The sequence below is a fragment of the Chenopodium album genome, chromosome 1 (genome assembly GCF_948465745.1).
Source record: "Chenopodium album chromosome 1, dcCheAlbu1.1, whole genome shotgun sequence".
Lineage (NCBI taxonomy): Eukaryota > Viridiplantae > Streptophyta > Magnoliopsida > Caryophyllales > Amaranthaceae > Chenopodium > Chenopodium album.
This window is the reverse complement of record NC_137834.1, coordinates 30,952,867-30,969,850: the sequence shown is the minus strand read 5'-3', so window position 1 is coordinate 30,969,850 and position 16,984 is coordinate 30,952,867. Positions and strand designations below refer to the sequence as shown.

Here is a 16,984-nt window from a genome sequence, read left to right as displayed (position 1 = left end):
CACGATAGTATAAACATTTTTTGTCTTTTTCCTTTCACTCTCACATCACCTTAATATATGTGCCAAAAGAAACCTTTGAACTAATTTGGAACAGAGGAAGTATACTAGAAGAAGCTGATATTATGATGTATCAAAAATGATAGATGATATAACTTGGGATTAGTGGTTCGTTGAAATGATAATTGATAGAGTGCTACATAGATAGGACTGTGTATATGAGTAATTTTAGAAAATTTCAAATCTGTTCAGATAAACTGGGTTCTGTCTTTTCTGATCAGGAAGTGATTATCTAATGTTTAGCTCACAAGATCCGATTCTAACTAGACTTCTCTTTTGAGCACAGGTTAGTTTGTTGTATACAGAAAAGTAGAGGAAAAAAACCAGCAGAGAAAGAGGAAGAACGAGAATTCAACCAGGAGGATTAGGAACGTTCAGGTGAATTATAATCTTCAAAATTTTCTTAAATGCCATGGCAAATAGAGTATGCAAAATAATTCATGTACCTCCTTTTCTATCCATGAATCAGCACAAGAATCCCCAGAGAAAACTATGTCCACCCTGCAAAATAAAAATTAAACAGTTGTAAAAATTGCAACATGAACATAGAACACATGAACTAACGGATTACTCTTTTGTCTAATCAAGAACAAAAAAGAGTCAAATGAAAGAAGGATACAACCTAGAAGGAGAAGATGCCTTCAAACTGAAAAGTGATTATGACAAAGAGAGAGATACAACAGGAGGATACAGTGATTTAAATAACTTTTGAGAGCCTAGCCATAAGGACACTAACAGGTATTTTATTCCATAATAAATCATGAGGATTGGCAAGTCCTGAAAAGATAAGAGCATCCCATTCCAGAAAAATGCATTTGGCCAATAACCTTCTCCTTCCCCCACCCACCACCACCATCTTTCTTAAATAGTCGGTTACATTCTCCATTTAAATGAACATCAAGTTATTCTGTTCCAACTAGCATTAATGGAGATTTAACACAGGCTTGTGGACTATTTGTTAGGGCTCTAAATCTCCGTGTAGAAGGAAGAACAAAGCGAGGAAGTCACGCATCAATAATTGTAATCTTTAACTATTATGTAATTTGTAGTTCCATACTATGTATATGCATGTGATCCTTGTTTCAGTATTATGTATGTGATACATAATATTCGCTTAGTGTACCTAAAATCTACATGTATTACAATTATGATTTTTGGTGATAAGTTAGTTATGGTTTTTCATTTATTAGTTATAACTTATAGGATTGGGTCTAGTTATGATTTTTGGTAATTAGTTATGATTTTTAGTAATAGCTACGGCTTTTGAAGTTATAATATACGATTTTGAGTTATTAGTTATTATATACGATTTTGAGTTATTAGTTATGCTATTTCGGTTTAGTTATAATTTTTAAATTTAGTAATTGTTTTAAAGTCATCAATTATCGTTTTCGAGTTATTAGTTATGGTATTCGGCTATTCGCCTATTCAGGTTAGTTGTGTTTTAGGTGACTAGTTATGGTTTTCAAGTTAATACTCATGGTGTTCAACTTATTATTTATGGCATATGTTTATAGTTAATATTTTTGGTAATTAGTATGTTTAACAATGGTTTTCAAGTTATTAGTTATGGTTTTCGAGTTTACAGCTTCCCATGTTTATTTTGTATAATCAGTCATTACTCCTAGTCTATCACACAGTTATGGTTCTCAGACTTCAATTTGGGGATAAATTAATTATTGGCGTGTAATTAATGGTAATTAGGGTTCAAAGGGTGAGTAAAACATTGGTATAGCCCCCACTAGAATAATTGCATGAATTCCATCATATTTGATAGGAAAAATTGTCAAAAATAATACAAACTTTGAGTGATCCGCCGAAAATAAGTCAATCTTTTAATTATTTCTAAATAATACAAACTTAGGGGACTATCCGCTTTAAACGGGATATTTTACCTACAACCTATATAACCGTTTAACATTTTTTCTTTTTTTTACAAATTCATTTAAGAATTTAATTAACTTATAAATATATAGTTTTAATCATAATTAAATAAATTAACAGTTAATAAAATAAATTAAAAAAAAAAACACATCCCTCCCTCACCATCAGCCACCCCTCCTCCCCCACAACACCTAACTCCCCTATATGGGCTGCATCCACTATCACCACACCAGTCTACCTCAAGCTGCTGCACACACAACCACCAAACCGAGCAATAGCAGCAGCCTCCCTTCTCCTCTCACCATCCAACACCGCAAGCAGCCACCTGCTGCAACAACCGCACCTCTGCCACCATCTTTCTCACCGCAAACTAACATAACAACCCCAAAAGGCAGCGCAGCTCTCACTCCCCTCCCCACGAAAAACCCACATAGCCGCTCCCCCCATCCTCGAAGCCCTCAACGCTCCATCCCCGACCCTCGAATAATGGATAGATCAAAGTTCCTGGTGCTGAAATTCTCACAATTGAGATCTCTGAGTTCGATGATTGTTGTTGTTGTGGTGATGGTAGTGGAGATGGAGAACTGCAATTGTTGTTTTCCTTGATTTGTTAATTGTTTGTTAAATTACAATGACCTAATTTAATCCAGAAATTTCAAAATCAAAATCAGGAACCTCAATCGAAACAAAAAAAACTGATTTCAATATCGAAATATATTGAATTGAGAAATTATACCAAATCGGAGGTGATATCAAAAAGTTCGAGTTTTGACGAAGTTTCTAAGCATGGTTTGGGGTTTTAGTTGGGGATTTGTGGGTAGTTGGCACCGTGGCAGTCATGAAGGGGAAAGGGAGGGGGTATGGATGTCGGGGAGGGGAAGGGGGCAGCGCCAGCAAGATATAAAAGTCGGGGTAGGTGGCTGTTAGGGGAGATAGCTGTTGTTTTTTTTAAAAAAAATATATATATATATTAATAATTAATATAATAATAAATATTGTTTTATATATTTTAAAAATTATTAACATTAAATAAATTCAAATTCACAAAGTCAGTCTAACCTATAAAATAACGACACGTGTCTCATATACCTGCTAATCAAGTTACCAACAAGTTATGACTTGTTTAAAGCAGATACTCCCTAAACTTTGTATTATTTCGAAATAATTAAAAGATTGACTTGTTTTAAGCGGACCGCTCAAAGTTTGTATTATTTTTGACAATTTTTCCTATTTGATATTAGGTAGTTATATTTTAGTAAAATAAGTTGTTAAGGTAGCTATTTTAAAAGATATTAAGTAGTTTTTCACAAATATTCCCAAGAGGTTCAGAAGCATCGTGAAGGGTTACAATAAGACTTCTACAAAGGGTATTGGTAGTATTTTTTGCACCACCATTAGCCCTCTTATGTTAATATTATATTTCATGTGGGTTCAAATGAAAAGATTAATTAATCTGCTGGTTAGCAATGGAGCTGGAGAAGTATCACAATCACATAAGAATGATCACATTAAAAAATAAAACTTTGGTCAAATTCTTAAGGGAATAAGATAGAGTAAAGTTGAAACTAAAGGAAAGCATAAAAAGGATATGGATCCGAAGAAAAAGATGAGTCAAACATGAATATAGAACTAGTCCAGTATGACCATAAAAATAGTCTCCTTGAAACTCATTAAGCCAGAAAGTTTTCTAAGATGCCCAAAAATTAGAAAATGCGTTTAATGAAAAAATACAAACAATTTTGACCATATTTTTTTACTATTAAATTAAAAGATGTGTGCTTCCAAAATATCAACTTTTATGATTGTTACAAATAAATAATTTAAAATATGAATGGTCAACGCTGTGTATTAACATGCGTGACAAGTCAAAATGGAACAGATAAAAATATAGACGAGATAATTATATATTAGTGCACTCAAGTAAGCACTAATTGTTGATCATGAATAGCCACTGCTAAAGAACTCAGCAGCAGCAGCATCAAGAATACTACAGACAACACAACTGGTGACTTTCTTGCAGTACTTTTTTCCTTGGAGTAGCACAAAGCTGTCATTCATACATTTCAATTTTATTTTTTTTTTTTTTTTTTTTTTTTTGTTTTTTTTGTTTTGATGAATGGGATACATTTCAATTAATCTGATATCATATTTGTCAGCACTTTCAGCTTAAGGTTATGATTCCAGGGTTATAACAACTTCTTTATTTTTTTGTCATTATTGATGCTTGAAAATAGCCAGCTGCCAGTATCTCCGAATTACCAATGATTAGATGACCACAACAAGCTAAAGAAGCTTAGAGAAAGTCACTTGAGCTTTAGAAGAGCATACCCGGCAAAAGTTTCCTTGTGAGTAGGTAGTCCAGACATCATAGCATCAAATACAGTCACCACCTTTACTTCTGTCAAAATTTTAAAAATTACGATAGAAGTAGTGGCGCTAAAGTGTTAACAGCAAAGTTACAACCAAAGCAAGCCATGCCATTTCAATCAAGTACACACACACACACACACACACACACACACACATGCAAATGCTAAAGATTTTCACATGTTCAATGGACAGCTAGTGGATAGGCTTTCTTCTTTAGATACCCAATATTCAATCTATAACATTTAGGAACATTTTAGAGCTATTTTTTATTTAAGTTGTTGATTTACAATCCTTAATTTTGTGACTATATATTGTAATTGTTATGCAGAAATCTTTCGTCAGTAAATTGCAAAATCTGAGAAGCAAAGCACAAACCTCTTACCAAGCTGAACTGGACAAGTTCATCAATTAACTTTTGCCGGGCTATATCGAGTCGTCCACTACTGAAATGCTTCTTCAACTTCACCCAATAGCCACAAACATTATAACCATCAACAAGCAAGACAGGGGCAGCACAGTCAACAATCTGATTTGTACTGCAGTCAATTGTTGAACAGAAATATCTTCATCAAAAGTTGAGAAGCAAAACTTAAATCAACTATAGGTTTGACCCGGGAGGAAACTTACTAATAGAGTGCCAAGGTTGGATCCTTATAGAGTTCTGTATCTGGGGGAAGGTCTTCCTTCTCCACCTTCTTTCGACGATAGCTAGTAGCTGGCTTAGGTGTGCTGGATTGTTTACTCTTGAACTCCTACAAAAACAACTATCTGGAGATTAAAGGTCAAATCATCAAAACTAACCAGAGCTCTTCATACACTAGAAATTTTTTATACCTTCCATAACTTCAAAAATTGCAAATTTTGTTTAACATTTGTTGTGATCCTTGGAGGAGGTTCAGAATCCTACAGAGGGCCAAATTAATCAACATCAAATCTTTGTTAGCAGTCCTCAAGAAAGATGCATTCACATTAGTGATCAATCGATGCAAAGTTTTAAGCAACTTGACAAATGAAAACTTGAATACTGTCTTAGATATAATTCCCAAAAATAGCAAGTGGAACTGTAGTGAGACACTTCAGGATATGAATTTTTAGTACAGTTATGATGATGCAGGAGTCTTGGACTAACTGCAATGTCGAGAGAAATGACAGAATATTGAGGAAGAGAGAAACTAATAGTGAGAGAGAGATCAGAATTTAGAAAGAAAACGAGAGGAACATATTTTTTCTTGAATGATGTTTACAGCTCTGTATTCATCTATGTATGCATGATAGCAAGACAATCAATTGTTGTACAGGAAAAAGCTTCTTCTAAATTCTAATTACCATAACTAATTTCCTTTCTGCTAACTTCTTAAACTACTTTTGGCATGAAAAACCCAACTAACAAATTAAAGTGAATTTGGTACCTAAAACTGCTTACTTCATATATTGTAACATTATAACATACGGGCGGCTTGAGGAATAAATAAAAACGAAGTAAATGTGTATCGAGAGGGAGAATGAAAACAGGCTTCCTGTATATAGAGGAGATAAGGGACGGATATATCATGAAGAATACTGTTGAGAATGTTAACTTACTTTAGTTTATTAGTTGAGATTGAATCAATCATCCAGAAAGCTTGATCTGTTATCTTTAATTAATGTAATTCCCATTTCATCAATCAAAAATCTCAACTTGTTCCTTTGATTTTGGTCTCGATTTTCCTTTTTATTACAGTCATAACCAGTACTTCTAAAGAGGCTTACAAGAATGAGAAACAAAACAAGAGGAAAGGAAGATGAAAGAAGGTACTGATGCTTTGAGACTATAATTTAGCCCATATTCCATCATCTCCAAGAAGAGTAGCAATAGACTTCAAGAGTAGGTTGCATCAACCCAAATAGATCAACCTCAAAATTAGAAACTGTTTCGGCGTTTCCCTTTAATAACCACTTCAGGACATTCACCTCCTATATATAAACTTAGACCAGAAGCCAATAAAAAGTAATCATTTCTCTATGCAGTTACGTTTGTCAAGTCGAAGGATGATCTAATGAGGCATAAAATTCAAACTTTCAAAGGACCTAAAAGAAGTAGATACTACTCAGAATTGCATCCACTTGTAACTTTCACTCTTTTCTTGAATATAAGCTATGTAGAACTTTATTTAATTCTCAATATCAGCTATGTACAATTCAAGGAGGAAAACATCCATTGTAAAGAACACATTTTCTGATTAGTAATCTAAGAAAAGCTGAAAATGAAGAAAGTATGTTACAGTGACTAAAGTGAGAGGAGAGGTAGGGAGTAAAAGCCTTCACGTGGCAAGCGGCTTTCATGTACTATTGTGCACCAAAATCAAGATATGACACATACAGCTAAAAATGCACCACTTCTAGAAAATTTAAATCTATGTGTCATAAAAGTGCCAAAAAACCAGCTTCATAGTTTATATAGTCTTACGCTATGTTTGGATAGAGAGAAATGGAGGGAAAGGAAGAGAAGAGAAATAGAGGGATGCATCTTCCCTTGTTTGGATACCTAGCGTAAGGAGGGAAGGGGAGGGAATTGGAGGGATCCATTTTCCTTCCACTATTAATAAATCAAATCCCACCATTATTGGAGAGATTTGGAAGGAAAATGAAAGGTCTCCTTCTCCCTCCCCTCACCTCTCTTTCCCTCCCCTCTTTTTCCATCCCCTCCCTTTCCCTTCACTATTATTATCCAAACATAGTGTTAATCTAATTTACTGTTACCAGAAAAAGATAAAATAATTTAACAAAAAGTGAAAGATCAAAGTTAGAGAAAGGAGGCAATTTGGCTCTTCTTAGTTACTAGCCATAATAGTTAAACCTGCGAACCTTGGAAAAGCATTGGCTATGCAGGATTTTAAATTTCTTCTTCAAGCACATTCCCCATTTGTATCCTTCTTTATTTGTCACTGCTATGCAAAGAGGCAGGAATGCAGGATATTGGAGAAGCTTCAATCTCAATGTAGCCCCATCCCCGCCCAAGTGGGGCGGGGATGGAGGGAGGTTTGGCGGGTGATGGGGCGGGGATGGGTATAAAATGTGTACCCGCCATGGGTGATGGGGCGGGTATGAAATTTAGAGTAGACCCACCCCATATCCACCCCGCCTCGTACCCACCTTATACCCGCACAATATTTCTTTTAGAAGAGTTTAGAATTTATGAAACTTGATACCGGCCCCTAAGACCCAATAAGCTTGAATAGTGAAAGTCCCAATTTTTTTAACCTAATTTGATATAAATGTCATTAATGTGATACAATAGAGCATCATGGTAATGAGTTTGGGACGATTTTGGGGGGGTATGAATATCCAAGTGGGTGATGGGGCGGGGATAGATCCTATCTTGTACCCGGTGAGGCGGGTATGGATGTGGATATTGTACCCGCCACGAGTGGTGGGGCGGGAATAGGTATAAGATTTTTAGGCGGGTATGGGTATGGAGGTACCATCATCCGTATCCAACCCGCCCCATTGCCCTCCCTATCTCAATATAGTCATGGAAGATAATTCTAAACAATGAAATTTCCATATTTAAGCAACTACAAGCCCTAAATAAGACTCTGTAAATATCCATTACACCTAACCATCAGATATATTTTCTACATTAGTTTCTCTGGCCCATTTATTAGGGGACCAAGAGAAACTAATGTCGCAACTTTGTATTTGCTGTTCCACAAGCCAGTAAGCCACTGCTGCAGCTTAGCTTTCTTTAAAAAAAACATCCTAAAGAGATTCAGAACTAAGAATATCAAAAACCAGTCACTACAGGACTATTCCTAGTATTCTCAGAAAGAGCCCCATATCCCACTCCTCACTTATAATTCTAAACCCCTCAAAATATTTCGAAAGCAACACTCAGGTATAATATTCCCAATGCCCACCCCATGAGACGAGTAGATGACAAATTTTGAAACCTTCTTCTTCCACTATCTAATGGCTTAAAACCTCAACCTCGTGCTTCCATCTGATGTTTTATTCTATATAAACTCGTTATCCCTCACTATTGGAAATCCTAAAAGGCCACTTTAGCTAAAGAATCGCATACATAATGCTTAGATGACAAGAGCTCAAGATCTCTGATGCTATTCAGGTAGGCATACTACTATAATGGCCTACAAAATCCCTTTTTTCGGTCCTCTCAGACCTTTCTCCATCTGATGAACCTACTAGCCTGAATAGTGACATGATAATGAAGCAAATAGGTAAATTGACAATGCTCTATGGCACGCAAAACTTTCCTTTTTCTCATTGAAATTATTAACTTGAATCCCCTGGGTTGATGGATTCTTATGCAAATTTTAATTAAACTATTTGTAAAGCAAACCATTTGAAAGCACAGATAATAAAAGCAAGTGTCCATCTTACAAACATTGGTGTAATCAGTACAAAGAATCATACACAGATCAACAGAGCTAATGAATATAGAAACCTTGAAAATTAAAAAACACAAGTTTGGATTCATATGCAAATAATTATCCCCTCCATTCAGAAACAATAAATATGTTATCCTAACCCCTCATAATCAAGTAAATGACACAATATTACTCAAAAAATTTACCCAGTATATTCTAACTTGACCATTCCCAAACCCACCACCAGAGAGATAAAATACTCAATCTCATTTTTCCATCTGTTTCATAAAGATGTTTTAATATTTCATATGAAGTCTTTCCACAAAAATGTTCCTGTTTCCACCTTAATCCTATAATGACAATGAAAAGTCTCTAACCTTACCCGACCTCATAGGTCCACTTTATCTATCTAATAATCCCTTTGCTCCTAAATTCTCACAATAATTTGACTTTAACACAACTTTGACCACATTTTACTAAAAGATAAAAATCAATTATTATTGTGTGACAGGACGGTCTTAGGGGAGAAAGTCTCCACCAATAATTACTCTCCTCACTAATGAGAATAACAAATATCCGCTTGTACTTTTAGACCTCATGGTGGTACAAAATCCAACATGAGGTCTTCAAGTACCAATAATCTTGTTCGTACTAAAAGTACCAATGGACACTTGTTATTGTCATTAAAAAAAAAAGAGAGTAATTTTTGCTTTAGACAACCTCCTCAATGTATACTTTCATTTATCATTTTTGTATACTTCTATTAATAATTAATTTTATAATTATAGTTAAACTTTTGCATATATACAAGTCAAATTATTGCAGTTGTCTCTATACAAATATCTCACTCTACCCTATAAAGTCAAATGGAACCTACTTACATTTTTGATCTTTGAACGTAAAATGACATCTTCATAGAACGGAGCAAGTACAAATATGATAATAAAATCAATTACAATATACTTCTGGTGATCCTTTTTGTCTACTCACTTCCCGATTAAGAAGGTTCAAAAAGTTCTCATGTATAATCTATTCATGCATGTATGGTAAAAAAAAAGCCCAATCAATTTTCCTCTATTTATTTGGTGAATGTGCCAAAATCCGTGGCGGATCCACGAAGGCACAAGGGGTAACACATGCTACCCCTGGAAAAAAAAATTAAATTAAAAAAAAAATTAAAAAATTGAATTAGTTCTAAGAGACCTGTTATAACTAGTCTCTTAGAGTTGCTATAACAAATGCCAACAATACCGCTTCTTTCCAAGTCAAAAGAAAAGAGACCTGTTTATATAAAACAGGTCTTTTAGGTTCTAACCTTTTCTCTCTATGATTTCCTTGTTAAAAGAAAAGAGACCTGTTTATCTCTTAGATTGATTTTTTTTTTCTTTTTTGAAATAGATTAACTATAGTTATATTTGTACATAATTTATTTTTTGTAAAAACTCTCATTTAAGTTATATACTAGTAGAATCTTAAAATTTTAAATTACAAAATATATATACCTATACTTTAATTATTTTAATCACCGTACATAATACCAAATATAATAATAATATATTATCCTTAAAAACTCCTTCTTTGATAAAACTTCTTCCAATTTTTGTTGCACTTTTCAGTGCACATATTTATTTGGTAATTAATTAATATATTTACTATTTAGTTTAATTTGAGTAAATCAATAATTTATATTAAATAAAATAATTTTATAGTTTTATATTTACTTTTGAATAGTAAATTTGGAGGAATACATACAAAATATACTATTAAACCTATGAAATACTTTTTAATTTGGTCATATCCAAAAATAGAATATAATTTATTCCATATTCATAAATAGAATATAATTTGATCATCTACAAAAATGAATTTTTAAAATTTAAAGGCTAATGATAATACTAGTATATAATATAGAGCTTTTTTAATTTTCATTTTTTTCCCTTTATTATTCTATGCTACCCCTAGTTAGAATTCCTGGATCCGCCACGGGCCAAATTAAATAACCTTAGGCAGTGTTTGGAAACAATAATCTCATTTCAATTTCTATATTTCAATTCTAGAAATTTAAATCCTTGCTTTCAATTCCAAATTACTTGTTTGGGAAAACAGTAATTTTAAATCCAGAATTTCAAAGTATCCATTGTGTTTGGCAATACTTTAGAATTTTAATAACAAATTAATTAATTTAACTAATAACTAGTGTATAAAAATCCTCAATTTTTCAATAACCAAAACAATAACCTTCATCATCATCAATTCCAAAGATCTTCTACTCACTTCTTATCCAAAAAAATGGTTAATCATATCCAGACTTGAGATTTTGTAGCCCCAAACCCACTGCTATACATAGGATCTGAAGATTTCATTAACCCGTCGTCGAAGCCGCCGTCATTAAAGGCGAAGGTGGTGGAGGAAAGATAGAGACTGCTTAATGGAGGAGAGAGAAAGAAAGTTGATGATAGTGCGATAATAGTTTGACGAACTTGACGAGCGAACATAAATATTTTCATCATCATGAAGCAAGGATTTGATGAAAGGGGTGAACTGGGATTAAGTATATAAGGTAGGTGTTTGAGTATTGGGGCTGGGTTAGGTTGGGTTAGGAATTTCAAATGACATGTTTTGACTCATTATTTCAAATTTTTAGTTTTATGAAGTTTTCTTAAATATTTCAGAATTTGGGCTAAATTCATATTTCAAATTCCAACTCATCCAAACACTATAATTAACCCAATTCCAGAATTTCAAATGAAATTCAGGTATCCAGATAGAGCATTATTTCTTTTCAATATAACAATTTAAACAAATTTCCACTAATTGAATTTTCCAATGCTGATTTCAATTTTATTTATCATCATCTCTGCACAATCACCTCTTATCCCTCTTTTTTTTTTCTTTTTTTTTTCTTTTTTTTTTTTTGGTATTAAATAGTGGAACTAAGTAATGGGAAAATAGAATCTAATATATATATATAAAGGGGAGTTTTTTCCCGCGTTTTTAGAGAGCCACGTTGGATTTTGTTATTTTAAAAAAAATATAGAGCGCCACATAAAATTATGATTTTGCGCTATGTAGGATAAAATGTGCTATGTAGGATTTGATGTGTGCCACATAGGATAAAAACTATTAAAATATTAAAATTATAAAAGTCAAGATGAAATATAACAATCCAATTCATCAAATTGATCCTACGGTGATGCCTCAAAAAAAAAAAAAAAAAAAATTAAAGGGGAGTTTTTTCCCGCGTTTTTAGAGAGCCGCGTTGGATTTTGTTATTTTAAAAAAATATAGAGCGCCAAATAAAATTATGATTTTGCGCTATGTAGGATAAAATAAAAAAAAATTTAATTAGAAACAAGATAATAATGATTACAATTTTAATAATGATAAAATTTAAGTTAGGAAAAAGATATGAAATGTTTTTATTAACTTATATATGCTGTGCTTTTATCTACTACTATTCAGTTTTTTTTTTTTTTTTGCATTTGTGCTTTGATTATGTGATAATATTATTTTTTTCATTGCATTGTTTTCTTAGGTCTACTTCGTCGATTCGAGAACTTAATTATTCCAAAAATGATTGGAAAATTAAAGTACGCGTATCAAGGCTTTTTGATGTTTTGAACTTTCGAAAACATAATAGTTTGATTAGTTTGGACATGGTTTTAATTGACGAAGAGGTATGCCTTTAATTTTAATTTTTTTATTTTGATCATATTTATTGTTCTAAATTCATTGAATAATATATAATTCAATCAATCAATCAATCAAAGCCTTAATCCCAAAAGTGGGGTCGGCTAACATGAACCAAATTTGATTATTCCGTGTAGTCATCAACATAAATCTTTCTCCTCCATCCCTTACGATCCAAAACTTCATCCTCACGTAAATCCATGCACTTCATATCCTTCCTCACTCCTTCCAACCAAGTCATCTTTGGTCTCCCTCTTCCTCGTTTAATCCCTCCATGGTCCCACTCTTCCACTCTTCGCACCGGTGCACCCTCGGGTCTCCGTCTTACATGTCCAAACCAACGCAGACGATTTTCCCTTAATTTATCTACAATGCCCGCCACACCTACTTTCTTGCGAATAACCTCATTTCTGATTCTATCTCTTAAAGTGTTTCCACACATCCACCTTAACATGCGCATTTCCGTAACCTCCATCTTTTTAATATGCTCTTTCTTAGAAGCCCAACATTCTGTACCATAGAGCAACACTGGTCTTATGGCAGTCCTGTAGAATTTTCCCTTCAACTTTAAGGGAATGCTGCGGTCGCATAACACTCCCGTGGCCGCTCTCCATTTAAGCCACCCTGACTTAATCCTGTGGGTCACGTCTTGATCAATGTCACCATTCTTCTGGATGATCGACCCTAGGTACTTAAAACATTCACTCATGGTCAAATCCTTTCCATCCAAACTCACCACTTCATTGCTTGTCCCCCTCTGAGTGCCAAAACGACATACCAAATATTCAGTCTTACTCCGACTTAGCTTAAACCCTCTAGATTCCAACCTTTGCCTCCATTGCTCCAACTTGACATTAACCCCATCCTTAGTCTTATCCACCAAAACGATATCATCTGCGAACAGCATACACCATGGAACCTCATCTTGAATTGGTCTAGTTAATTCATCTAGAACCGTTGCAAAAAGAAAAGGGCTTAATGCAGACCCTTGATGCAATCCGATTGTAATAGGGAAATCTTTTGTCAACCCTCCGCATGTCCTCACATTTGTTGACACATCCCGATACATATCCTTAACTAGGTCTACATACCTTCGTGGGATACCTTTCTTCAACATTGCCCACCAAAGTATCTCTCTTGGCACCTTGTCATATGCCTTCTCTAAATCAATAAAGACCATATGAAGATCTTTCTTCTTTACCCTATAAAACTCCATCATTTGTCTTATCAAATGGATTGCCTCCATAGTAGATCTCCCAGGCATAAAACCAAATTGGTTATCTGAAATGCTTGTGCATGCCCTCAACCTTTGTTCAATCACCCTTTCCCACAACTTCATAGTATGGCTCATAAGCTTAATTCCTCGATAGTTAGAACAATCTTGAGCGTCTCCTTTGTTTTTATAAACCGGGACCAAGGTGCTCTTCCTCCAATCTTGTGGGATCCTTGTAGCCGTCCATATCTTGTTGAAAAGGTTTGTTAACCAATCAATACCAATCTTACCCAAACACCTCCACACCTCTATCGGTACCCCATCAGGGCCAACCGCCTTCTTAGGTTTCATCTTCCTCAGTGCAATCTCCACCTCTACTCTCCTAATCCTTCGCACATACTCCATGTTGATTTCTTCATCACTCATAGAGGTATCTCCTATCACAACTCCATTACTTCCATTAAATAATTCATCGAAGTACCCCTTCCACCTGTCCTTGATGCCCTCCTCTTGCACTAGGACCATTTGGTTCTTATCTTTGACACACTTCACCATGCCAATATCCTTCCTTGCCTCTTGTCTTCTCTTTGCCATCTTATAAATGATCCTTTCTCCCTCCTTGGAATCAAGCTTTTCATAAACCTCCTGATATGCCTTTTCTTTTGCTTGGCGAACAGCTGCCTTTGCCTTACTCTTAGCCTCCTTATACGCTGCAAAGGTTTCATCACTCCTACATTTTCCTAAGGCTTGATAGCATTCCCTTTTTTGCTTAATTACTGCTTTCACCTCTTCATTCCACCACGAAGTATCTCTCTGTACCGAAGTTCTTCCCCTTACTTCCCCTAAGACCTCTTTGGCCACTCTTAGGAAACAGTTCTTCATTCGTAACCAAGTCTTGTCCGGATCCACCTCTCCATCCCAATCCGCTTCTTCAATTACCTTTTCTGTAAAAACCTTAGCTTTTGCATCCCTTAGGGTCCACCATCTTATCCTTGGTTCTTCTTGTCTAACTTTTTTCTTCGCCTTCTCTTTCAGACGAATAGTCATTACCAATAGCCGGTGTTGGGTGACCACACTCTCCCCTGGGATAACCTTACAGTTTATGCAACTTTGTCTATCTATGCTCCTTGTGAGCAGGAAGTCTATTTGAGTTGCATTTGCTCCATTCCGAAAAGTTATCAAGTGTGAATCCCTCTTCTTAAACCAAGTATTAGCCAAAATTAAATCATATGATTGGGCAAAATCCATAATTTTTTGAAAATCCATAATATATAATTCTTTTTTGAAAATTTATTGTGTAACTTACCATATTATTTTAACTTACAATATTTTTTGCATATGTAGGGTGATTATGCCCATTCTTCAATAAAGGAAAATTTGTCCAACAATTTCGCTCTAAACTGGTTGAAGACAAAGTTTACACAATTCGATATTTTTCTGTTGTACCTAACAAGAATGAATATCGTGTTGTTCAAAATACAACTGTCAAAGGCGTTGCTAATAATAAAATTCCGTTGTATAGATTTGATTTTGTTCAATTGCAACATTTAGATAAGTTCCGTAGTAATGCAACACTCCCCGGTATATATTTTACATATTTCGTATTTTTATTTTAAAAAAATTATAAAGTGTTATCATTTGCTTAACTAATTTCTTTTAATTGTTTTTTTTTTTTTGTTTCGTATATCACTTTGTCCTACAAGTGTGGTTGACATGGTTGTAAACGAAGTTGGAGATTCAATTGAAATAGAAGATAAATGGTAATTATTATTTTAATATATTTGTATATATTTTTAGCACATAAAAAAAAAATGTTTAAAATAATTCAAACAAACCGTGCATCGCACGGGCTTCATCTAGTCACTTTTATAATTGTTTCCCCTTACTACGATTCATTGTTTTTTAATTAGATCCTCGCCTTCAAATGTGAAGAACAAATAGGATATAACAGGCAGTAATATTCTAGTTTCATTTCCAAAAATCCAAACATCCTAAAAAATAAAAATGTATAGGCAATCATTTCCAAACATCCTAAAATTGTACAGATTATTTACCAACAATTTTAATCATTATTCCCCAAACAAATGCAACTCAATCCTCAAATATTAAGTAAACAGATATTCCTCCATAATCAAGCTGACATGCAATTTAATTAGCAAATTACTCACCAATTATTAAAAATAAAAATAAATGTACCTTAGTGGATTGAGATTTCTTGACATTGCCGGCAACAACAACGATGCTACAGGGTCGTAACGTTGATTTCATAGTTTCAAAGAGTTTGGAGTTGCAGTGAGAATCATTCGTCTTTCCGCAAAAATTATGAGATTCATACAAAGATTAAATCAATTTTCGTGAATTTTTGAACAGTGTTTGAATTGTGAAATTCAAACAGCAGTTAAAGTGAGATGGTGAATACGAAAAGTTGGATAATTGTCTGATGGGGAATGACTATGAGTATTGTAAGCCACAACCCACAACCCACAAGAGTAAAGTACTAATCAAAGTCTATGATGTATGAGATAATGAGAAAATATATAACGAAGGGTAATTCAGACTTTTCGCAAACCATAAATATCTAAAGTATTTCGTAAATCAAAGTAGTACCACTGTTGTTGTGAAATGCTAAATCGCCGTTCAAATTTATCGCCACCGCCATCATTTCGAGCAAACTGACAATTTTTTCCTTACTAAACCCAAACCCATGTTTCACCCTTTTTTTTTTTCTCTTTCCTCAAACACCAACCACCCACCTTTTTTACCACACAACCTCCACAACCACATATTTGGGGTTTACCGAGAAGCAATTGGCGGCGAGCTCAGGCAGCGGTGAGCTCAGGCGGTGGAGGCAGCGTGGACTTAGACATCGGCGGCGGCGACAGCTACGGTGGAATGGTTGGAAAGGAGGTAAGTAGTTTCCGATTAGTTTTTTTTCTGATTTTCTTTTTTTTTTTTATGAAATAAGTGGGTGGTAACCGGAGGTGAAAACCGGTTTCCAACACCTAACCGGCGACCAAATCCGGTTGACCGCAGCCGGTAATCAGTTTTCACCTCCGGTTACCGGTGGTGGGCAACCGGTTTTCACCTCTGGTTACCGGCCACACCATATTAAATTTTTTTTAAGAAAATTGAGCAATTTTTGAATTAGGCTCCGATTACCGTCCATGGTAACCAGTTTTGGCCTCCGGGTACCGTGGACGGTAACCGGTTTTGACCTCCAGTTGACCATGGTAACCAGAGCCCAAAACCGGTTAACGTCCACGGTAACCGGAGGTCAAAACCGGTTACCGTGGAGCTTTGGTTGATCCTTGATACTTTTTTCATCACACCACCTCGATCACTATCCATTTCTCGTCGACTTTCGCCGTCGTTGTGGATGTGCGGTGTAGAAGGTGGTGGTTGA

At 34.8% G+C, this 16,984-nt stretch overlaps 1 protein-coding gene across 2 annotated transcripts in view; it reads right to left on the bottom strand.

The window, feature by feature from the left end:
• LOC145643161 (uncharacterized) overlaps positions 1 to 16,062 on the bottom strand; it is a 42,030-nt gene extending 25,968 nt beyond the window's left edge. The window contains exons 1-6 of one of the 2 annotated variants that reach the window (XM_081694321.1): positions 15,778 to 16,062; positions 5,146 to 5,214; positions 4,939 to 5,063; positions 4,687 to 4,847; positions 4,270 to 4,339; positions 504 to 558 (exon numbers count right to left, since the gene is read on the bottom strand). In XM_081694321.1, the coding sequence (XP_081550447.1) occupies positions 504 to 558; positions 4,270 to 4,339; positions 4,687 to 4,847; positions 4,939 to 5,063; positions 5,146 to 5,214; positions 15,778 to 15,849 (552 nt within the window). In that variant the 5' untranslated portion in view covers positions 15,850 to 16,062. Of the gene's footprint in view, positions 1 to 503; positions 559 to 4,269; positions 4,340 to 4,686; positions 4,848 to 4,938; positions 5,064 to 5,145; positions 5,215 to 6,106; positions 6,591 to 15,777 lie in introns of those variants that run through there. The other variant, XM_081694325.1, reaches the window with a different exon arrangement.
• Between the last annotated feature and the right edge of the window lie 922 nt (positions 16,063 to 16,984).